Genomic DNA, 24,701 nt, shown 5'->3' with positions numbered 1-24,701 from the left:
TATGCTTCCAATCATACTTGGAGGAGGTTCGTGCCACCGACTCAGCTGTTAGGCTCAGACTTCTCCTCTCGAGGGTCGCCCCAAAAGTTTATTCATTCATCAGGGACCTCTCGACCTACGAGGGGGCGCTTGCCGCTCTCAAAAGACAGTACCTGCGGCCGGTAAACGCAGTTTATGCCCGGCATCGCTTGGCAACACGAAAACAGCGGCCTACGGAGTCGACTGCTGAATTTCTCCGAGCCCTACAGGCACTCGTGCGGACTTGTGACTGCCAAACGCTCACAGCGGAACAGCATACGGAACTCTTGGTCCGAGACGCTTTTGTGACTGGAGTCCGGTCAGTGTATTTACGCCAGCGGCTGCTGGAAAAAGCTGATCTTACCTTACGCTCAGCGATAGAGACGGCCGATACGTTGGAGGCTGCGCAGCTGTACGCCGAGGCGGTCCAGCCGCGCGATTCCCCGGTTCCGAGCGAATTCGCCAACGCCGCTGCCAGTCGCGGTATCACGAACTCCTCGAATTCGCCAGGTATAAAACTCTGTTACTTTTGTGGGCTTCAGAAACATCCCAGAAACAGCTGCCCGGCTCGCGAAGCGACTTGTTCCAGCTGCGGGAAGAAGGGCCATTTCGCCAAGGTCTGTAAATCTAAACCGCGCCCGGGGTCGAGTAGCGCTGCGTCTGAGACCTGGGGGCCGCCATTTTGCATGCCCGGATGTGGACAACCATCTTTGCCGGCGTCACCATGCCCCGCCCCTACCTACCCGTGTGCGACCTGGGAGCCGCCATCTTGCATGCCCGGATGTGAGCGGCCATCTTTGCCAGCGCCACCAGGCCCCGCCCCCGACTCACCCCGTTCAACGCTGGCTACCGTGACCCTCGATCAAAGCACTCCGCACCAGCTCGCAAGGTCGATGATGGACATCCTGGTGGAGGGGCACAGGACTAGCTGCCTGTTTGACACGGGCAGCACTGAGAGTTTTATTGACCCGGCCACAGTGAAACGCTGTGGACTCGTGACACGGCCGGCACATCAGAAGATCACCTTGGCTTCTGGGTCGCATTCCACAGACATCCGGGTGGGTTGTGTAGCGACATTGGTGGTGCAGGGCACAGAATATCAGAACTTTGCGTTCCTGGTCATGCCTCAACTGTGCGCACCTGTGCTGTTGGGGCTCGACTTCCAGAGCCATCTCAAAAGTGTGACTATGGCATATGACGGGCCCCTCCCACCTCTCACTGTCAGGAATCCTCAGTTTGGTGGGACTTCGCCATATACTCCGTTACCACACGCACATACACATCGACCCACACATCCCACCCAGTACCATGCCGATAGCTGTGCTACTGACACTACTTGCAGCCTCTCCACCCTCAAGATCCCTCCCCCATCGCTGTTCACCAACCTGACCCCCGACTGTAAACCGGTGGCGACTAAAAGCAGGAGGTACAGCGCAGGGGACAGGGCCTTTATTCATTCAGAGGTACAGCGGCTGCTCAGGGAGGGGATCATTGAGCCGAGCACAAGCCCATGGCGGTCCCAGGTGGTCGTTGTTCAGACTGGGCAGAAAAATAGGATGGTTGTGGACTATAGCCAGACCATCAATAGATTCACGCAGCTTGACGCGTACCCCCTACCCCGCATCGCGGATATGGTCAACCAGATAGCTCAGTACAAGGTGTACTCGACAATAGATCTGAAATCCGCTTATCACCAGCTCCCCGTCCGCCCGGAGGACCGCCCCTACTCTGCCTTCAAGGCGGGTGGCAGGCTCTATCACTTCCTGCGCGTCCCATTTGGTGTCACAAATGGGGTCTCAGTCTTCCAGAGGGAGATGGACCGGATGGTGGACCAGTACAAACTGAAGGCCACATTTCCCTATCTAGATAACATCACCATCTGTGGTCGCGACTGGTCGGATCACGACGCCAACCTCCAACGATTTTTCCAAGTGGCCGAAGCTTTGAACCTCACTTATAACAAGGACAAGTGTGTGTTCAGAACCACACGACTCGCTATCCTTGGGTATGTCGTGGAGAACGGGGTCATTGGCCCTGACCCCGACCGTATGCGCCCCCTGTTAGAACTCCCTCTTCCCACCACTCTCAAGGCCCTCCGGCGGTGCCTGGGTTTTTTTTCCTATTACGCCCAATGGGTCCCCCATTACGCAGACAAGGCCCGCCCCCTGGTCAGGTCTACCACTTTTCCCCTCTCTGCCGAGGCCCGCGCGGCCTTCAGCTGCATTAAAGGGGACATTGCCAAAGCAACGATGCATGCGGTGGACGAGACCATTCCCTTCCAAGTAGAGAGTGATGCCTCTGACGTCACGCTGGCTGCTACCCTCAATCAGGAAGGCAGACCAGTGGCGTTTTTTTCTCGTACCCTTCAAGGCTCTGAACTTCGGCACTCTGCGGTGGAGAAAGAAGCCCAGGCCATAGTGGAAGCTATTAGGCACTGGAGGCACTATCTCGCCGGCAAAAGGTTCACATTGCTGACCGACCAGCGCTCAGTTGCGTTCATGTTCAGCAACCAACAGCGGGGCAAGATCAAAAATGATAAAATTTTGCGATGGAGAATAGAACTCTCCACCTACAATTATGATATCCTGTACTGGCCTGGCAGGCTCAATGAACCCTCTGATGCCCTATCCCAGGGAACGTGTGCTAGTGCCCAGCTCGACCAGCTGTATGCCCTTCATGCCCATCTTTGCCATCCGGGGGTCACCCGATTTTACCATTTCATTAAAGCCCGGAACCTGCCGTACTCCCTGGAGGACATCAGGACGATGACCAGGGACTGCCAGATCTGCGCTGAGTGCTTGTCAAGGCCACCCGCCCTTTTGAGCGACTGAGTGTTGACTTTAAGGGCCCCCTTCCCTCCACCGACCGCAATGTCTATTTTCTCAGTATTATTGACGAGTACTCGCGATTCCCCTTTGCCGTTCCCTGCCCCGACACCACTGTCACGTCCGTCATAAAAGCCCTGCGCCAGCTCTTCACTCTGTTCGGATATCCCTGCTATGTCCACAGTGATAGAGGGTCCTCCTTTATGAGTGACGAGTTGCGCCGGTTCCTGCTAGCTAGGGGCATTGCTACTAGTCGAACCACGAGTTATAATCCCCGGGGGAATGGCCAGGTGGAGAGGGAGAATGCCACAGTGTGGAAGGCCACACTTTTAGCCCTTAAGTCAAAAGGGTTGCCGGTCTCCCGATGGCAGGAGGTCCTCCCTGAGGCACTCCACTCTATCCGCTCCCTGTTGTGTACGTCCACTAATGCCACCCCTCACGAACGCCTATTCTCTTTTCCCAGGAAGTCTGTCACTGGGACCACCCTACCAGTTTGGCTGACGTCCCCGGGGCCAGTGCTGCTACGTAAACATGCGAGGAGTAATAAGTACTCCCCGCTGGTCGAGAGGGTTCACCTCCTGCATGCTAATCCCCAGTATGCCTACGTGGTCTTGCCTGATGGGCAGGAGGACACGGTCTCTGTCCGCGACCTGGCGCCCGCCGGAGCAGCAGACCACTACCCCGAACATTCCACGGTAACTATGCACCCTGTACCCGAGGTGACACCGCACACACCGTGCCACACCCAGACTCCTCACGACGCTCATGTACCGGGCATCTCGTACGCGTCTATTCCGGGGACCTCGCACACACGCGAGGGATCCCTGACACCTCCAGCTGGGACAGAACCAACCCACTCTCCGCCTCCGGTGCAAACAACAACTCCGGCACCTGTGCCAACACCACCTCCGGCACCTGTGCAATTGCAGCCGGAGCTACGTAGATCACAGCGAACGATTCGACCACCTGATAGACTTAACCTGTAAATATACTTGGGGACTTTTTTTTAAACAAAGGGGGGGGTGAATGTGGTGAACTAGATATACCTGTCTGACTGCTCCTGTGGCTCCTCTCACAGACCCTGCTGACTGCTCCTGTGGCTCCTCCCACAGACCCCTGTATAAAGGCGACTGTGGGCTGCTGCTCTCCCTCATTTTCTCCAGGATGTAGTGCTGTTTATTCTTCCAGTCAATAAAAGCCGATAACTCGTTTCCTAAGTCTCAGCGTGAGTTATTGATGGTGCATCACCTTTCCAGCTCTTAGCTTCACCCCATCCCCTCCGGTCTTCTCCTATCATTTCGCATTTCCCCCTCCCCCCACTACTTTCAAATCTCTTCCTATCTTTCCTTTTGGTTAGTCCTGACGAAAGATCTTGGCCCGAAACGTCGACAGCGCTTCTCCCTATAGATGCTGCCTGGCCTGCTGTGTTCCACCAGCATTTTGTGTGTGTTGTTGTTTGAATTTCCAGCATCTGCAGATTTCCTTGTGTTTGCTCTTTAAATTCTACTGCGAAGCCTCTGCTAGTGATGCCTACACTGAAGAAGTTTAAATCTTCTCTTCGACAGGAGTTCAGTGAAACCCTCTCTCGCTGCTTCCCATCTATAATTCCTTCGGCCCTTCAACTTTTCGATCATTGGTCAAATGACATTAATATACCTCCTTCAAAACAGTCTCCTATATATCTAATCCCTTTTGAAACCAGTTATAATATATATTAAACTAAATTATTTGCCATTATCGAAAAAAATTCAAGAGGATCTTGATAAATGGATGATGTTACCAATAACATTAATAGGTAGAGTCAATGCTGTAAAAATGAATATATTCCCTAGATTACAATATTTATTCCAAACACTATCAATATAATTACCACAGAAGTTCTTTCAAGAGTTAAATAGATGTGTGAGGAAATTCCTTTGGAAAGGTAAGATGTCAAGAATATCGTTGGAAAAATTGACATGGAAATTTGACCCAGGAGGGTTACAATTACCAAATTTTAAGAATTATTACAAAGCATATCAACTTAGATTTATTGCATCTTTTTTTGATGAAGATAAACCGGCATGGATTAGAATAGAATTAGATAAAATAGGAGAAAATATACCAGAAGATTTTATATATAAATGGGAATCGAAATGGATACGGGAAAAGAAAGAATCGCCTATACTAATGGTCTCGAAGCTCTTCGTTTTTTTTTTGGATTCCAGACCTAACCAATTCCCCTCTACCACCACTCTCCTCCATCTAGCGGAACGAGTTCTTACTCTCAATAATTTCTCCTTTGGCTCCTCCCACTTCCTCCAAACCAAGGGTGTAGCCATGGGCACCCGTATGGGTCCCAGTTATGCCTGCCTTTTTGTTGGCTTTGTGGAACAGTCCATGTTCCAAGGCTATACCGGTATCCATCCCCCTCTTTTCCTTCGCTACATCGACGACTGCATTGGCGCTGCCTCCTGCACGCGTGCTGAGCTCGTTGACTTCATTAACTTTGCCTCCAACTTTCACCCTGCCCTCAAATTTACCTGGTCCATTTTCGACACCTCCCTCCCCTTTCTTGATCTTTCTTTCTCTCTCCATCTCTGGAGATGGCCTCTATACTGATATCTACTATAAGCCTACAGACTCTCACAGCTACCTGGACTATTCCTCTTCCCACCCTGTCTCTTGCAAAAAGGCTATCTTCTTCTCACAATTCCTCCGTCTCCGCCGCATCTGCTCTCAGGATGAGGCTTTTCATTCCAGGACGAAGGAGATGTCTTCCTTTTTTAAACAAAGGCGCTTCCCTTCGTCCACAATCAACTCTGCTCTCAAATGCATCTCTCCCATTTCCCACACATCTGCCCTCACCCCATCAACCCGCCACCCCACTCGGGATAGGGTTCCCCTTGTCCTTACCTACCACCCCACCAGCCTCCAGTTCCAACATATAATTCTCCGTAACTTCCGCCACCTGCAATGGGATCCCACTACCAAACACATTTTTCCCTCCCCCCCCTTTCTGCTTTTTGCAGGGATCGCTCCCTACACGACTCCCTTGTCCACTCGTCCCCCCCATCCCTTCCCACCGATCTCCGTCCTGGTACTTGTCCTTGTAAATGGAACAAATGCTACACCTGCCCTTACACTTCCTCCCTCACCACCATTCAGGACCCCAGACTGTCCTTCCAGGTGAGGCGACACTTCACCTGTGAGTCGGCTGGTGTGGTATACTGCGTCCGGTGCTCCCGGTGTGGCCTTTTATATATTGGTGAGACCCGATGCAGACTGGGAGACCGTTTCGCTGAACACCTACGCTTGGTCCGCCAGAAAAAGCAGGATCTCCCAGTGGCCACATATTTTAATTCCACGTCCCATTCCCATTCTGATATGTCTGTCCATGGCCTCCTCTATTGTCAAAATCAATCTAAACTCCGGTTGGAGGAACAACACCTTATATACCGGCTGGGTAGCCTCCAACCTGATGGCATGAATATTGACTTCTCTAACTTCTGTTAATGCCCCTCCTCCCCTTCTTCCCCCATCCCTGATATATTTAGTTGTTTGCTTGTTCTCCATCTCCCTCTGGTGCTCCCCCCTCCTTTCTTTCTCCTGAGGCCTCCCGTCCCATGATCCTTTCCCTTCTCCAGCTCTGTATCACTTTCGCCAATCAGCTTTTGTGGTGAACTAGATATACCTGTCTGACTGCTCCTGTGGCTCCTCCCACAGACCCTGCTGACTGCTCCTGTGGCTCCTCCCACAGACCCCTGTATAAAGGCGACTGTGGGCTGCTGCTCTCCCTCATTTTCCCCAGGATGTAGTGCTGTTTATTCTTCCAGTCAATAAAAGCCGATAACTCGCTTCCTAAGTCTCAGCGTGAGTTATTGATGGTGCATCAATTTTATTGACTGGAAGTTAAAACATGGAAACCGTTTTACGCCCAGAACGCTTAGATTTGGACCCCCAAGACCCTGAAGCAGCTCTTGCCTTTGAACACTGGCTTGTATGCTTCCAATCATACTTGGAGGAGGTTCGTGCCACCGACTCAGCTGTTAGGCTCAGACTTCTCCTCTCGAGGGTCGCCCCAAAAGTTTATTCATTCATCAGGGACCTCTCAACCTACGAGGGGGCGCTTGCCGCTCTCAAAAGACAGTACCTGCGGCCGGTAAACGCAGTTTATGCCCGGCATCGCTTGGCAACACGAAAACAGCGGCCTACGGAGTCGACTGCTGAATTTCTCCGAGCCCTACAGGCACTCGTGCGGACTTGTGACTGCCAAACGCTCACAGCGGAACAGCATACGGAACTCTTGGTCCGAGACGCTTTTGTGACTGGAGTCCGGTCAGTGTATTTACGCCAGCGGCTGCTGGAAAAAGCTGATCTTACCTTACGCTCAGCGATAGAGACGGCCGATACGTTGGAGGCTGCGCAGCTGTACGCCGAGGCGGTCCAGCCGCGCGATTCCCCGGTTCCGAGCGAATTCGCCAACGCCGCTGCCAGTCGCGGTATCACGAACTCCTCGAATTCGCCAGGTATAAAACTCTGTTACTTTTGTGGGCTTCAGAAACATCCCAGAAACAGCTGCCCGGCTCGCGAAGCGACTTGTTCCAGCTGCGGGAAGAAGGGCCATTTCGCCAAGGTCTGTAAATCTAAACCGCGCCCGGGGTCGAGTAGCGCTGCGTCTGAGACCTGGGGGCCGCCATTTTGCATGCCCGGATGTGGACAACCATCTTTGCCGGCGTCACCATGCCCCGCCCCTACCTACCCGTGTGCGACCTGGGAGCCGCCATCTTGCATGCCCGGATGTGAGCGGCCATCTTTGCCAGCGCCACCAGGCCCCGCCCCCGACTCACCCCGTTCAACGCTGGCTACCGTGACCCTCGATCAAAGCACTCCGCACCAGCTCGCAAGGTCGATGATGGACATCCTGGTGGAGGGGCACAGGACTAGCTGCCTGTTTGACACGGGCAGCACTGAGAGTTTTATTGACCCGGCCACAGTGAAACGCTGTGGACTCGTGACACGGCCGGCACATCAGAAGATCACCTTGGCTTCTGGGTCGCATTCCACAGACATCCGGGTGGGTTGTGTAGCGACATTGGTGGTGCAGGGCACAGAATATCAGAACTTTGCGTTCCTGGTCATGCCTCAACTGTGCGCACCTGTGCTGTTGGGGCTCGACTTCCAGAGCCATCTCAAAAGTGTGACTATGGCATATGACGGGCCCCTCCCACCTCTCACTGTCAGGAATCCTCAGTTTGGTGGGACTTCGCCATATACTCCGTTACCACACGCACATACACATCGACCCACACATCCCACCCAGTACCATGCCGATAGCTGTGCTACTGACACTACTTGCAGCCTCTCCACCCTCAAGATCCCTCCCCCATCGCTGTTCACCAACCTGACCCCCGACTGTAAACCGGTGGCGACTAAAAGCAGGAGGTACAGCGCAGGGGACAGGGCCTTTATTCATTCAGAGGTGCAGCGGCTGCTCGGGGAGGGGATCATTGAGCCGAGCACAAGCCCATGGCGGTCCCAGGTGGTCGTTGTTCAGACTGGGCAGAAAAATAGGATGGTTGTGGACTATAGCCAGACCATCAATAGATTCACGCAGCTTGACGCGTACCCCCTACCCCGCATCGCGGATATGGTCAACCAGATAGCTCAGTACAAGGTGTACTCGACAATAGATCTGAAATCCGCTTATCACCAGCTCCCCGTCCGCCCGGAGGACCGCCCCTACTCTGCCTTCAAGGCGGGTGGCAGGCTCTATCACTTCCTGCGCGTCCCATTTGGTGTCACAAATGGGGTCTCAGTCTTCCAGAGGGAGATGGACCGGATGGTGGACCAGTACAAACTGAAGGCCACATTTCCCTATCTAGATAACATCACCATCTGTGGTCGCGACTGGTCGGATCACGACGCCAATCTCCAACGATTTTTCCAAGTGGCCGAAGCTTTGAACCTCACTTATAACAAGGACAAGTGTGTGTTCAGAACCACACGACTCGCTATCCTTGGGTATGTCGTGGAGAACGGGGTCATTGGCCCTGACCCCGACCGTATGCGCCCCCTGTTAGAACTCCCTCTTCCCACCACTCTCAAGGCCCTCCGGCGGTGCCTGGGTTTTTTTTCCTATTACGCCCAATGGGTCCCCCATTACGCAGACAAGGCCTGCCCCCTGGTCAGGTCTACCACTTTTCCCCTCTCTGCCGAGGCCCGCGCGGCCTTCAGCTGCATTAAAGGGGACATTGCCAAAGCAACGATGCATGCGGTGGACGAGACCATTCCCTTCCAAGTAGAGAGTGATGCCTCTGACGTCACGCTGGCTGCTACCCTCAATCAGGAAGGCAGACCAGTGGCGTTTTTTTCTCGTACCCTTCAAGGCTCTGAACTTCGGCACTCTGCGGTGGAGAAAGAAGCCCAGGCCATAGTGGAAGCTATTAGGCACTGGAGGCACTATCTCGCCGGCAAAAGGTTCACATTGCTGACCGACCAGCGCTCAGTTGCGTTCATGTTCAGCAACCAACAGCGGGGCAAGATCAAAAATGATAAAATTTTGCGATGGAGAATAGAACTCTCCACCTACAATTATGATATCCTGTACCGGCCTGGCAGGCTCAATGAACCCTCTGATGCCCTATCCCAGGGAACGTGTGCTAGTGCCCAGCTCGACCAGCTGTATGCCCTTCATGCCCATCTTTGCCATCCGGGGGTCACCCGATTTTACCATTTCATTAAAGCCCGGAACCTGCCGTACTCCCTGGAGGACATCAGGACGATGACCAGGGACTGCCAGATCTGCGCTGAGTGCAAACCGCACTTCTACCGTCCTGACACTGCGCAGCTTGTCAAGGCCACCCGCCCTTTTGAGCGACTGAGTGTTGACTTTAAGGGCCCCCTTCCCTCCACCGACCGCAATGTCTATTTTCTCAGTATTATTGACGAGTACTCGCGATTCCCCTTTGCCGTTCCCTGCCCCGACACCACTGTCACGTCCGTCATAAAAGCCCTGCGCCAGCTCTTCACTCTGTTCGGATATCCCTGCTATGTCCACAGTGATAGAGGGTCCTCCTTTATGAGTGACGAGTTGCGCCGGTTCCTGCTAGCTAGGGGCATTGCTACTAGTCGAACCACGAGTTATAATCCCCGGGGGAATGGCCAGGTGGAGAGGGAGAATGCCACAGTGTGGAAGGCCACACTTTTAGCCCTTAAGTCAAAAGGGTTGCCGGTCTCCCGATGGCAGGAGGTCCTCCCTGAGGCACTCCACTCTATCCGCTCCCTGTTGTGTACGTCCACTAATGCCACCCCTCACGAACGCCTATTCTCTTTTCCCAGGAAGTCTGTCACTGGGACCACCCTACCAGTTTGGCTGACGTCCCCGGGGCCAGTGCTGCTACGTAAACATGCGAGGAGTAATAAGTACTCCCCGCTGGTCGAGAGGGTTCACCTCCTGCATGCTAATCCCCAGTATGCCTACGTGGTCTTGCCTGATGGGCAGGAGGACACGGTCTCTGTCCGCGACCTGGCGCCCGCCGGAGCAGCAGACCACTACCCCGAACATTCCACGGTAACTATGCACCCTGTACCCGAGGTGACACCGCACACACCGTGCCACACCCAGACTCCTCACGACGCTCATGTACCGGGCATCTCGTACGCGTCTATTCCGGGGACCTCGCACACACGCGAGGGATCCCTGACACCTCCAGCTGGGACAGAACCAACCCACTCTCCGCCTCCGGTGCAAACAACAACTCCGGCACCTGTGCCAACACCACCTCCGGCACCTGTGCAATTGCAGCCGGAGCTACGTAGATCACAGCGAACGATTCGACCACCTGATAGACTTAACCTGTAAATATACTTGGGGACTTTTTTTTAAACAAAGGGGGGGGTGAATGTGGTGAACTAGATATACCTGTCTGACTGCTCCTGTGGCTCCTCTCACAGACCCTGCTGACTGCTCCTGTGGCTCCTCCCACAGACCCCTGTATAAAGGCGACTGTGGGCTGCTGCTCTCCCTCATTTTCTCCAGGATGTAGTGCTGTTTATTCTTCCAGTCAATAAAAGCCGATAACTCGCTTCCTAAGTCTCAGCGTGAGTTATTGATGGTGCATCACCTTTCCAGCTCTTAGCTTCACCCCATCCCCTCCGGTCTTCTCCTATCATTTCGCATTTCCCCCTCCCCCCACTACTTTCAAATCTCTTCCTATCTTTCCTTTTGGTTAGTCCTGACGAAAGATCTTGGCCCGAAACGTCGACAGCGCTTCTCCCTATAGATGCTGCCTGGCCTGCTGTGTTCCACCAGCATTTTGTGTGTGTTGTTGTTTGAATTTCCAGCATCTGCAGATTTCCTTGTGTTTGCTCTTTAAATTCTACTGCGAAGCCTCTGCTAGTGATGCCTACACTGAAGAAGTTTAAATCTTCTCTTCGACAGGAGTTCAGTGAAACCCTCTCTCGCTGCTTCCCATCTATAATTCCTTCGGCCCTTCAACTTTTCGATCATATTTTGACCCAGACCCGCTATTACAGCCATATATCCTTCCTTGGAATGTGTCTCCGTCGCCAACTGACTCCAGTTGGCTTCAGGATCCGTTTTCGAGCTTCTCAATTTGGACCTTCTGAGGATCCCAGGTACTCACACTTAATTGACTCTGCCCCCCGTTGTTTCTCCCGTTGAGCTCTGAGGGCGACACTCTCCGCCATGAGAAGGTACCTGGCGTCCCTATCACAGTCCCTTCCACGCCTCCAGGACACCTTTTTCTTTGTTTGCAATGGACCTGTCCGTTATTTCATCCTCCGTCGGATCCATGCGTGCAATCACTGTTTCTTTGACTTTATCACGTCCTGCAAGGATCGCAAGATCTTCCACCTGCAGACCCCAGAGCATGGTCTTCATATCGCGTCCCCGGCCCCGGAAGTCAATCTCGGCCTCCCCAGCGACCCAGGGCATTTTGAAAATCCGGACTCCAGCACCATCACCGCGTGTTCCAATGGCCATGGATTCGCCCCGGCTGTCGATCTCGGCCTCCCCAGCGACCCAGGGCATTTTGAAAATCCGGACTCCAGCACCATCACCGCGTGTTCCAATGGCCATGGATTCGCCCCGGCTGTCGATCTCGGCCTCCCCAGCGACCCAGGGCATTTTGAAAATCCGGACTCCAGCACCATCACTGCGTGCTCCAACGACCATGGATTCGCCCCGGCTGTCGATCTCGGCCTCCCCAGCGACCCAGGGCATTTTGAAAATCCGGACTCCAGCACCATCACTGCGTGCTCCAACGACCATGGATTCGCCCCGGCTGTCGATCTCGGCCTCCCCAGCGACCCAGGGCATTTTGAAAATCCGGACTCCAGCACCATCACCGCGTGTTCCAATGGCCATGGATTCGCCCCGGCTGTCGATCTCGGCCTCCCCAGCGACCCAGGGCATTTTGAAAATCCGGACTCCAGCACCATCACCGCGTGTTCCAACGACCATGGATTCGCCCCGGCTGTCGATCTCGGCCTCCCCAGCGACCCAGGGCATTTTGAAAATCCGGACTCCAGCACCATCACCGCGTGTTCCAACGACCATGGATTCGCCCCGGCTGTCGATCTCGGCCTCCCCAGCGACCCAGGGCATTTTGAAAATCCGGACTCCAGCACCATCACCGCGTGCTCCAACGACCATGGATTCGCCCCGGCTGTCGATCTCGGCCTCCCCAGCGACCCAGGGCATTTTGAAAATCCGGACTCCAGCACCATCACCGCGTGCTCCAACGACCATGGATTCGCCCCGGCTGTCGATCTCGGCCTCCCCAGCGACCCAGGGCATTTTGAAAATCCGGACTCCAGCACCATCACTGCGTGCTCCAACGACCATGGACAGCTTCAAAGCGATTGAGCAGCCACCGACTGTGACTCCAGCGTTGAACTCCAGGCCGGGTCTTCACATGCTGCGATTGTGTCTCCCATCTCCCCCTCCCCCTCCCCCTCCACCACTCTGCAATCCCCTCTCCCTCAGATCCCATCGTCAGCTCCTGGGCCCTCAGAGGCTCCATCTTCCTCTCACCCCAACCCTTCCCTCTCCACTGACACTTCCAGCCTCCCCCCTCCCCTCTCTGATCCCATCTCTCATCCATGCCGGGTCTTTACCATTCCCTCTGACCTTCAACTCTCTGAGGCAGAGTGCTCTGTCCTCATTAAGGGCCTCACCTTTGTCCCCCTTCGCCACACCTCAGTGAGTTCTGCGTACGCCATGACGCTGAACTCTTCTTCCGCCGACTCCGTCTCCGAGCTTACTTCTTTGACAAGGACTCTCCTACACCCACCGATCACCCCTTCTCCCGTCTTCAACCCTCCTCCTCTTCATGGACACCCTGCTCTGGTCTTCTACCTGCTCTGGATCTCTTTATTGCTAATTGCCGACGGGACATCAACCATCTCAACTTCACTACACCCTGTTCCAATTCCAACCTCACTCCTTCCGAACGCTCTGCTCTCCGCTCCCTCCGCACCAATCCCAACCTCACTATAAAACCTGCTGATAAGGGGGGAGCTGTTGTTGTCTGGCGTACTGACCTCCAGCTGGCCGAGGCACAGCGACAACTCTCTGATACCTCTTCTTATTTACCCCTTGATCATGATCCCACTAAGGAGCACCAGGCCATTGTCTCCTATACCATCACCAACCTTATTAGCTCTGGGGATCTCCCATCCACTGCCACCAACCTCATAGTTCCCACACCCCGCACTTCCCGTTTCTACCTCCTACCCAAGATCCACAAACTTGCCTGTCCAGGTAGACCTATTGTCTCAGCTTGCTCCGGCCCCACTGAACTCATTTCTGCATACCTTGACACTGTCTTATCCCCCCTTGTTCAATCTCTTCCCACCTATGTTCATGACACTTCTCATGCTTTAAATTTTTTCAATGATTTTAAGTTCCCTGGCCCCCTCCGTCTTATTTTCACCATGGACGTCCAGTCCCTATATACCTCCATCCCCCACCGAGATGGTCTTGAAGCTCTTCGGTTTTTTTTGGATTCCAGACCTAACCAATTCCCCTCTACCACCACTCTCCTCTGTCTAGCGGAATTAGTTCTTACTCTCAATAATATCTCCTTTGGCTCCTCCCACTTCCTCCAAACCAAGGGTGTAGCCATGGGCACCCGTATGGGTCCCAGTTATGCCTGCCTTTTGGTTGGCTTTGTGGAACAGTCCATGTTGCAAGGCTATACCGGTATCCATCCCCCTCTTTTCCTTCGCTACATCGACGACTGCATTGGCGCTGCCTCTTGCACGCATGCTGAACTCGTCAACTTCATTAACTTTGCCTCCAACTTTCACCCTGCCCTCAAATTTACCTGGTCCATTTCCGACACCTCCCTCCCCTTTCTTGATCTTTCTTTCTCTCTCCATCTCTGGAGATGGCCTCTATACTGATATCTACTATAAGCCTACAGACTCTCACAGCTACCTGGACTATTCCTCTTCCCACCCTGTCTCTTGCAAAAAGGCTATCCTCTTCTCACAATTCCTCCGTCTCCGCCGCATCTGCTCTCAGGATGAGGCTTTTCAATACAGGACGAAGGAGATGTCTTCCTTTTTTAAACAAAGGGGCTTCCCTTCGTCCACCATCAACTCTGCTCTCAAACGCATCTCTCCCATTTCCCGCACATCTGCCCTCACCCCATCAACCCACCACCCCACTCAGGATAGGGTTCCCCTTGTCCTTACCTACCACCCCACCAGCCTCCAGGTCCAACATATAATTCTCCGTAACTTCCGCCACCTGTAATGGGATCCCACTACCAAACACATTTTTCCCTCCCCCCCTCTTTTTGCTTTTTGCAGGGATCGCTCCCTACATGACTCCCTTGTCCACTCGTCCCCCCCATCCCTTCCCACCGATCTCCCTCCTGGCACTTATCCTTGTAAACGGAACAAGTGCTACACCTGCCCTTACACTTCCTCCCTCACCACCATTCAGGGCCCCAGACAGTCCTTCCAGGTGAGGCGACACTTCACCTGTGAGTCGGCTGGTGTGGTATACTGCGTCCGGTGCTCCCGGTGTGGCCTTTTATATATTGGTGAGACCCGACGCAGACTGGGAGACCGTTTCGCTGAACACCTACGCTCGGTCCGCCAGAGAAAGCAGGATCTCCCAGTGGCCACGCATTTTAATTCCACGTCCCATTCCCATTCTGATATGTCTATCCATCGCCTCCTCTATTGTCAAAATGAATCCAAACTCAGGTTGGAGGAACAACACCTTATATACCGGCTGGGTAGCCTCCAACCTGATGGTATGAACATTGATTTCTCTAACTTCCGTTAATGCCCCTCCTCCCCTTCTTACCCCATCCCTGATATATTTAGTTGTTTGCTTGTTCTCCATCTCCCTCTGGTGCTCCCCCCTCCTTTCTTTCTCCTGAGGCCTCCCGTCCCATGATCCTTTCCCTTCTCCAGCTCTGTATCACTTCCGCCAATCACCTTTCCAGCTCTTAGCTTCATCCCACCACCTCCGGTCTTCTCCTATCATTTCGCATTTCCCCCTCCCCCCACTACTTTCAAATCTCTTCCTATCTTTCCTTTCGGTTAGTCCTGACGAAGGGTCTCAGCCTGAAACATCGACAGTGCTTCTCTTATAGATGCTGCCTGGCCTGCTGTGTTATACCAGCATTTTGTGTGTGTTGTTGTTCCTATACTAAAACATTTGATTGATTTATGGAATAAGATAAATGTTGATGATGAGATAAAGAAATCTTTATTAGAAAAGAGACCTTTAATTCAAAATAAACTTATCCCTTTTACAATGAATTATTCTCATTCTCAAACTATACTGTTTAGTGGCCACATTTTTAATGAGTGTTCTTCATTCTACACTAGTCATCATTGACATCAGTGTCATAATTCCATCTGCTTATCCATGCTGTAAACTCATCTGCCTTACCTACAATACTCCGTGCATTGAAATAGACATAACTAAGAACATTATTGCCACCATGCTTTTGATTCCTGCCTTTGTAAACGTGGTCTTAATAACGTCTTTTCCCACAACTACCCCACGATCTGCCATGTCCTACAGCTCTTGTTCAAACACCCACCCCCCGGAGCAGCACTGACAAATCTTTCTATGTATTTTACAAAACACATGAACAGCACAGCATTCCAATGTTTTGCTCAACTTATTGAATTTAGCAGAGAAGGCTAAGTGAAGGAATCTAATAATGTTAAATTAGTGGATAATGACAGTCAGTATGATCACCATGCCTTGTGTTGCAGGATAACACAGATGCTTTCTACGTTGCCGACTTGGGTGAAGTCATAAAGAAACACCATCAGTGGAAGATGACATTGCCTCGAGTGAAACCTTTCTATGCTGTGAAATGCAATGATAGCAAACCAATAGTTTGGACCCTTGCTCAATTAGGGATCGGCTTTGACTGTGCCAGTAAGGTAGGATTTGGAATAATGAGCTCACTGATGCTCTTTAAATATTAAAATGTGTTAATGTATGCAACAATGGAAAATCTCCCAAACTTTGCGGGAAATGGTACCACAGCATAAAAGCCAGGACCAACAGGCTCTGGGACAGCTTCTTCCACCAGGCCAGCAGGCTGCTTAATTCATGCTGATGCAACTGTATTTCTGTTATATTGACTATCCTGTTGTATATAAAACTGATTATAAATTACTATAATTGCACGTTGCACATTTAAACGGAGACGTAACGTAAAGATTTTTACTCTTTATGTATATGAAGGATGTAAGTAATAAAGTCGATTCAATGCCTCACTATACACTCAGTGGCCATTTTATTAGATACGCCTGCTCATTAATGCAAATATCTAATCAGAGAATCATGTGGCAGCAACTCAGTGCATAAAAGCATGCAGATCTGGTCAAGAGGTTCAGTTTTTGTCAGACAAAACATCAGAATGGGGAAAAAGTGTGATTTAAATTACTTTGGCCGTGGAATGATTGTTGGTGCCGTTTCCTCTATATTCCTATTTCATGTCGTGACCCATTTGCCAGATCTACTCAGTGTTGTCCTGCCACCTCTGCACTTCTCCGTGCTTCTCGTTGCCTCTGTTCCCCCACAGCTGGTTTGCTCTCGCTTCGTCCTTTCTTTTGAACCATTTCATAGCTCACTCTGCATGACGGTGCTGTCCTCGTCTCCTTGCATTGCTTCACATTTAACATTAAAGATTAGATTTATTTGTCATATATACAGTATATTGCACATATATATATAGTCAGTATTGTATCTGTCAAAGTGGAGTAGAGAGCAAGTTTGTAAATCTGGCTGGAGCAAAGCATGCTGGGAATGGTGAAGGTGGAGGTGCAGGAACATGTGGCAGAGAAGGAGTGCCAGGGGATGGAGACGGTGTGAGTGCAGACAGACCAGCCCTGAGACACCAGGCAAGGTCATCTGATTCTACACAGTTCGTTTATTGATCATTACAGAATGTCTCTCCAGTGCTTCCCGCACCCTCCCCTCTCCCTTCCCCTTCTCCTAACCATGATTCCACTCTCCCTGCCCCCTTCCCACTCTCAATCCACAACTGAAACCCATATCACAATCAGGATTATCATCACCCAAACGTCGTGATTTAAAAAAAAATGGCAGTAGTACAGTGCAATACATAAAATTTCGACAGTACTGTGCAAAAGTCTTAGGCATCCTAGCTATACCTGTGTGCCCAAGACATTTGCACAGTACTGTACTTCAAAACATACAGTGAACTGTGTTGTTTGCATTAACAACCAACAGCTTCAGGATGTGCTGGGCAGCCCACAAGTGTCACCATGCTTCCAGCAGCAATATAGCAGGCCCACATCTTATAACCCTAACCCATATGTCTTTGGAATGTGGGAGAAAACTGGAGTTCCGGGAGGAAACCCACATAGTCACAGGTAGAATGTATAAGCTCCTTATTGACGTTGGCAGGAATTGAACGTTACGCTAACCACTACGCTACCATGTTGTCCCATGTTTTGTGGCCCAAAATGATTTTGCTCTCCCTACTTTACTCTGTGGCTGATTCCTGTTCTGCCCTCATCGGATAGTTGCCCCTTTGTTCTGCCTATCTCTGCCTCTGGTTCACCCTACGTAGTCCCCTGACCCACCACCCTTATATCCCACCAAGATGAGATGGACTCTAGACCTCACAATCTATTGCCTTGTACTTCACTGTCTACATGCATGTTACTGTCACTGTATTTTCTGTGTAACTCGTTCTCTGCATTCTGTTGTTACCCTTCTACCACTTCAATGCATTGTCGGAATGAAATTAATGAATTATGGACAGTATGCAAGACAAAGCTTTCCACTGAACTTCAGTATATGTGACAATTTACCAATCAATGAACTCAGAAAAATAAAAAATATTAAAGATAACTCTCTTTCTGTCCCAACAGAATGAGATTGTGATGGTACAAGATATTGGGGTCCCCCCAGAGAGAATCATTTATGCACACCCCTGCAAGGAGAGCTCTTATATTAAATTTGCTGCCACCAATGGGATTCAGATGATGACATTCGATAACAAAGATGAACTTTTCAAAGTTGCACGGATCCATCCCACTGCGAAGTAAATGACAATTATCTCTTTCTCGTCTGAATCAGCTGATAATTTCAACTGAAATGTAGACAATATGCATCTACTTTTGATATTCTCTGTAGACACCTGTCTGAATTGTCGTTCACTTTTCATATGTCCTTCCATAGTGCTGGCCTTCATCTAGTTCTACATATTTCTCTGTTCTACAACACTATCTCCTGTGTTCCCCCTAAAACTCCAGCATTCATGGCAGAAATATTCTGGCTTGTACCCCCTTCCTTTCCAGGACTGATGAAGGGTCTTGGCCCAAACCACTGACTGTTTATAGAGCAAAAAATACATAGTGAGGTTGTGTACATCCATTCATTGCCCATTCAGAAAGCTGACGACGAAGGGGAAGAAACTATTTTAAAAATATTGAGTGTGTATCCTCAGGCTCCTGTACTTCCTCCTTGATGGTAACATTGAGGTAAGAGCACATCCTGGGTGATGAGGGTTCTTAAAGATGGATGCTGTCTTTCTGAGGCATCACCTTTTGAAGATGTCCTTGATGCAGGGGAGATTCGTGCCCATGATGGAGCTGGCTGGGTTTGCAACCCTCTGCAGCTTTTTTCCAATCCAGCGCAGTGGTCCCCTCCATACCAGATGGTGATACATCCAATCAGAACGCGCTCCACGTAATGTAGAATTTTGAGAGAGAGCTTCGTGAAATACCAAGTCTGCTGCTACTCCAAATGAAATACAGACACTCTCATGCCTTCTTTGTGATTACATCAAGTCAAATCAAGTTTATTTCATTTAACTATATACCTATATATCATCAAACGAGACATTTCTCTGAACCAGAGTGTAAAGCACAATAGTACACATAACACACAATAACTTATGAATGTTAAGATAAAACCTACAGATGGATTACACATGTATAAACAAACTAAAGCACGTTAAATAAATATTGTAAGGCACAGAACAGATTAGCCAGAGAGAATTCAAATGCAATGCAGCAGGGAGTTCAGAAGCCTCATGGCCTGAGGGAAGAAACTGTTCCCCATCCAGACCATTATTGTTTTGATGCATCAGAATCTCCTGCTTGATGGTAGAAAGTCAGAGAGGATGCTGGATGGATGGGTGGAACCCTGCGTACACATCACTCCTGATAAATGTCCCCGTGGATGTTCAGGAGGCGCCTATGACCTTCTCAGCTGTTCTCACAGTCCTCTGCAGGAACTTCTGGTCCAGTGCTTGGTTGCTCCCATACCAGATGGAGATGCAATATGCTGCGCCCAGAATAGATCCTTAGATGTTGACATGCAGGAATTTGAAATTGCTCAACCTTTCCACTGCTGATCCTTTGATAAGAACTGGTGTGTGTTCCCTTGACTCCCCATTCCTGAAGTTCACAGTCAATTCCTTCATCTTATTAACACTGAGTGCAAGATTGTTGTTGTGACACCACTCAACTAGTTGATGTATCTCTTTCGTCACCATCTGAAACTATACCTACAATAGTTGTGTCATCAGCAAGTTTATAGATGGTGTTTGAGTGGTGCCTAGCAAAACAGCCATGAGTGCAGGGAGAGTAGAACAGTGAGCTAAGCACACATCCTTGACCTCAGCAGTGTGTTCTTTGCTGAAAGATATAGCGGTTCAATCTCCTAGTAGAAATTTATTCTCAGTGGCACCGAGGGACACTAATTGTAACTCAGAGCATTCAAAGTGGATTGGGAACAGCATAAGATAGTACAGTCCTTTAGTGTAATTTGTTTTTGTTAATAAGGTTTGTTAATCTTATTTCAGTCCTCGTATGTGAGAAATCAAAGCAGGATAGGAATGGTAAGGGTCTGGGAAGCACTGAGGAACAGAGTGTGAGCTCCTTTTCACCACATCCTACAGCAAACAACAGAGTGGATCAATCAGAAGCACATTTATTTTCCTTGCAGCAAGGGGAGACTAGCACCGCACAAGTGCCGATGACAGCCTCCAAAAAAAAACAGACAGCATAGTCACTCCTTTATACACAAGTGCAGCTAGCCAGACCTCAGTTCAAGGGAAGGGTACATTCTGTTCTTCTGCTTCTTCAGTGTGTTTGGCATTCTTCCAGTAATACATGTGCTGGTCTGTAGTTTGTCAAGGATTCAGGTTTATTCAGCATAATGTTACACAAATATTATCAACAAATCACTCTGGTACAATACAGGTTCCATTCTGTGACAAACAAAAATGCCATTTAGTTACTATCAGTACATTTCCACATTAGTGACTGAGAAATAAAGTACATATTGAGTGGAAATGGTGTCACAGGTAAACAGGGTGGTGAAAACTGTGTATGACACAATGGCCTTCTTGAGAACATAAGAAATAGGAGCAGGAGTCGGCCATCTGTCCCATCAAGCCTGCTCGGCCATTCAATAAAATCATGGCTGATTTGACCATGGACATTTCCACCTACCTGCCTTTTCCCCATAACTCTTAATCCCCCTGCTGTGCAAAAATGTATCAAACCTTCTTTTAAATATACTTACTGAGGTAGCCTCCACTGATACATTGGGCAGAGAATTCCACAGATTCACTGTTCTCTGGGAAAAGCAGTTCCTCCTCATCTCCGTCCTAAATCTATTCCCCCAAATCTTGACGCTGTGCCCCCTATTTCTAGTCTGATATATCAGTGGAAACAACTTTCCTGTCTCTGTCTTATCTATTCCGTCCATAACTCTATATGTTTCTGTAAGATCTCCTCTCATTCTTCTGAATTCTAGAAAGTATGGTCTCAGGCAACTCAATCTTTCCTCATGGTCTAACCCCCTCATCTCTGGAATCAACCTGGTGAATCTCCTCTACATCGCCTCCAAAGCCAGTATATCCTTCCTCAAGTAAGGAGACCAGAACTGCACGCAGTACTCCAGGTGCGGCCTCACCAGTACCCTGTACAGTTGCAGCATAACCTCCCTGCTCTTAAATTCAATCCCTCCAGCAATGAATGCCAACATCCCATTTGTCTTCTTGATAGCCTGCTGCACCAGCAAACCAACCTTTTGTGATTCATGAACAAGCACTCCCAAGTCCCTCTGCACAGCAGCATGCTGCATTTTTTCACCATTTAAATAATAATCTGCTCTTCCATTTTCCTTCCAAAGTGGATGACCTCACGTTGTACTCCATCTGCCAGACCCTTGCCCACTCATCTCTCTGCAGACTCTCTGTATCTGCTGGACAATTTGCTTTTCCATTTAATTTAGTGTCATCAGCAAACTTAGATACACTACACTCTGCCGCCTCTCCCATTCGTTTATGTTTATTATGAACATCTGTTTGTCCAGCCCCCACCCTGTGGCACATCGCTCACCACTGATTACCAACCAGAGTAACACCCGTGTATCAGCCAGAGCATTGCATATAGGAATTGTTGAAGACTGTACACTGGATAACAGGAACAAGTGTGCAAGTAACTGGTGATCCCAGAGCAAAAGAATATCTACACAGAGTTATTTCCAGATGGATAATATTGGGAGAAGTCAAAATCAAGATCTGAGAAACAGAATCAATTTTATTATCACTGACATATATATAATTGAATATGTAGTTTTGTTGCAGCAGTATGGTACAAGACATGAAAAAATATAAATTACAATATTAAATAAACAAACAGATAACTGAAGAGTGTAAAAGAGCAACATTGAGGTCGTGTTTATGGACCCTTCAGAAATCCGATAGCAGAGAAGCTATTCTTACAATATTGAGTGAGAGTCTTCAGGCTACAGTACCTTCTCCCTGATAGTAGTAATGAGAATAGAGCCTGTCCCAGATGGTGAGGGCCTTCAATCTTACACACCTTCTTAAGCCTCCACCTTTTGAAGATGCCTTTGATGATGGGGAATCTTGTACCGTGATGGAATTCGCTGAGTCTATAACTAACTGAACTCTTGCGAATCTGTGCATTGGAGACTCTATACCAGACGTTGATGCAACCAGTCATAATGCTCTCCAAAGTGCATTTGTCGGAGTTTGCCAGATTCTTTGGTGACGTGCCTTCTTCGTGATTGCATTAATATGTTTGGTCCCGGAGATCCTGAGATTTGAAACTGCATACTCTTTCCATTGCTGACCCCCAAGCCTGCTTTCTAATTGTCTACTGAACAAACAAAAATGGTAAACTCCCTCTGACTTTTCAGCAGTCACACCTGTCTTCCTAATGTTGCTATCTTGACAGAATGGTTCTTCGCATTGTTGCAAATGATGCCAAGTCCCCCTTTCCCTTAAGTATGAAGTTTGGAGCAACTTTAAAAGAGTGCAGACAGCTGATGGAAAGTGCAAAGGCTTTGTGTGTGGAGATCATTGGTGTAAGGTAAAAAAAAAGTATTAATACTGAAAAACAGTTTGCAACTTTTATTCAATAGTTTATTTACAAACATGTCAAGGCAATGTCACTATTTGTGACCATGGCAATGGGAACAGCACGTGCAAGGGAATCATGGCAGTTCCAAAGTGAACACGTTGTGTAATGATGATGTCTACCAATTAAATCTTTTTTTTTTCAGTATAAATTACATTATTATTAGAGTGTAAACACAAAAAGTATAAATTTCGAAAAGTACTTTTGGCCTATCCATATCCAAATACCCAAATTGTTTTTGGCATCATCATTCCCTGTACGGTATTAGAAATGTAATGTACAATGCTTGAGTTTTAACAAAGTGCTGAACTAACAGGTAAGAGAAATAAATAAATTTTCCTTAAATATTCTTAAAAATATCAGTTGAATTCTAATCTAATGACTCTTCTTTAACCAGCTTTCATGTTGGAAGTGGCTGTAGTGAACCAGAGGTATTTGCTGAGGTCATAGCAGATTCACGCACGGTTTTTGATATTGGGGTATGTTTCTTTTGAAGTTTTATATATTGAATAATAGAAATTTTCAGAAATACAGCAGTCATAACAATGAAAGTTTCAAATATGATGAGTTAATTACAGTATGAAATACAAAATCTCCTATTTGAGAATGAGAAAGGGCAGGCGACAGAAGTGTGTGTAGGGGAACACTTTCGATCTGGTAAACAAAATCAGATTAGTTTCAGGATAGCTATAGAGAAGGGTAGAACTGGTCCTCTGGTTGAGATTTGAAATTGGAGGAAGACCATTTTTGATGGCATCAAAAAAGAAAAACAGACAGGTGCGGATTGAGAGATTATTTTTGCCAAAAGGATGCTTGGTAAAGCATTAGGATGGTTGGGAGGCCTTCAGAGATGAAATACTGAGAGTACAGAGTTTGTATGCTCCCATTAGAATAAAAGGCAATGATAACAGTTTATTTTAGGCATATTGAAACAGCTAAGAACAAAACACAACATTCTGCAGTAACTCAGCAGACCAGGCAGCATCTATGGATAAAAGTATGTTTGGGCCTATTTGAATCTGATTAATGGTGCAGTAGTGACAAACTAAAACCTAAAGTTTGGGATGTCCTTTGGTGTCAGTGATGCTTTTGTATGAATTGTCATGACAGTAACAGAAAGTGATAAGGTTTGCATGGAAAGTGCTTGCTGGTAATGAGACAACAAATATTGGATCTTTTACATATCTTCTCCAGATGAGCCTTGGATTTCATATGAACTTGCTCGATATTGGTGGTGGTTTTCCTGGCTGTGAGGATGACAAGATTACATTTGAGGAGGTAACATGTTATGCATTAAAGTAACATTTGAGGAACAATTGATATTCAAATAGGTATACCTACTGTATGCATTTTACATATAAAATATGGGCTTGAGAGTTTTCAGAGCTGAAAAAGCAGCAGACAGGTTTCTAATTACTTTTCAGGTGTAACAGTATCACTGTCTTAAATTATATGTTTGCTCTTTAAATCCTTTGATGTAATAAAGTGAATAAGTCAATGAAACTCAACTGTATGGTCTCATGTCCTAATTGTGGCACCCCATCCCAGGTAATATCCTGGTAAATATTATCCTCTCCAGTTCAGCTAAGTCTTCATATTGTGTGGCAACCAGAAGAGTAAAAAGCTGTACGATTTTATACCATAATTAATAAAAGAAAGTACTCTGTATTCCTTCTTCAACTGCCCCATTTACCTCCGCTACCACCTTAAGGGCTCCTTCCAGTTCTACACCAAGGTTCCCTGTTCCTCAAAACTTCCAAAGGCCCCACCGATCATTCTGAGAGTCCCAAAGCGCATCATCTTGCACTTAGCAGCATTAAATTCCATCTACCACTGGTCTGCCCATCTTAGTAACTGATAAACTTGTCACGTGAAGCAGGAGATATAAAAAGCAGAGCTCAAAGTAGTACTCTCTCAATTTCTGCCTGTGCT

General features: G+C 48.8%; 1 protein-coding gene across 1 annotated transcript in view; it reads left to right on the top strand.

The window, feature by feature from the left end:
* Positions 1-24,701, top strand: part of LOC140713835 (ornithine decarboxylase-like) — a 39,104-nt gene that overhangs the window by 5,809 nt on the left and 8,594 nt on the right. The window contains exons 2-6 of the mRNA XM_073024404.1: positions 16,098-16,271; positions 18,237-18,409; positions 22,587-22,721; positions 23,167-23,248; positions 23,964-24,054. Coding sequence (XP_072880505.1) covers positions 16,098-16,271; positions 18,237-18,409; positions 22,587-22,721; positions 23,167-23,248; positions 23,964-24,054 — 655 coding nt within the window. The remainder of the gene's footprint in view (positions 1-16,097; positions 16,272-18,236; positions 18,410-22,586; positions 22,722-23,166; positions 23,249-23,963; positions 24,055-24,701) is intronic.

Source organism: Hemitrygon akajei, chromosome 20 (assembly GCF_048418815.1).
Source record: "Hemitrygon akajei chromosome 20, sHemAka1.3, whole genome shotgun sequence".
NCBI classification, from domain to species: Eukaryota; Metazoa; Chordata; class Chondrichthyes; order Myliobatiformes; family Dasyatidae; genus Hemitrygon; species Hemitrygon akajei.
Note: the sequence above shows the minus strand (reverse complement) of the source record. Positions and strands in the feature narration are given on the sequence as shown.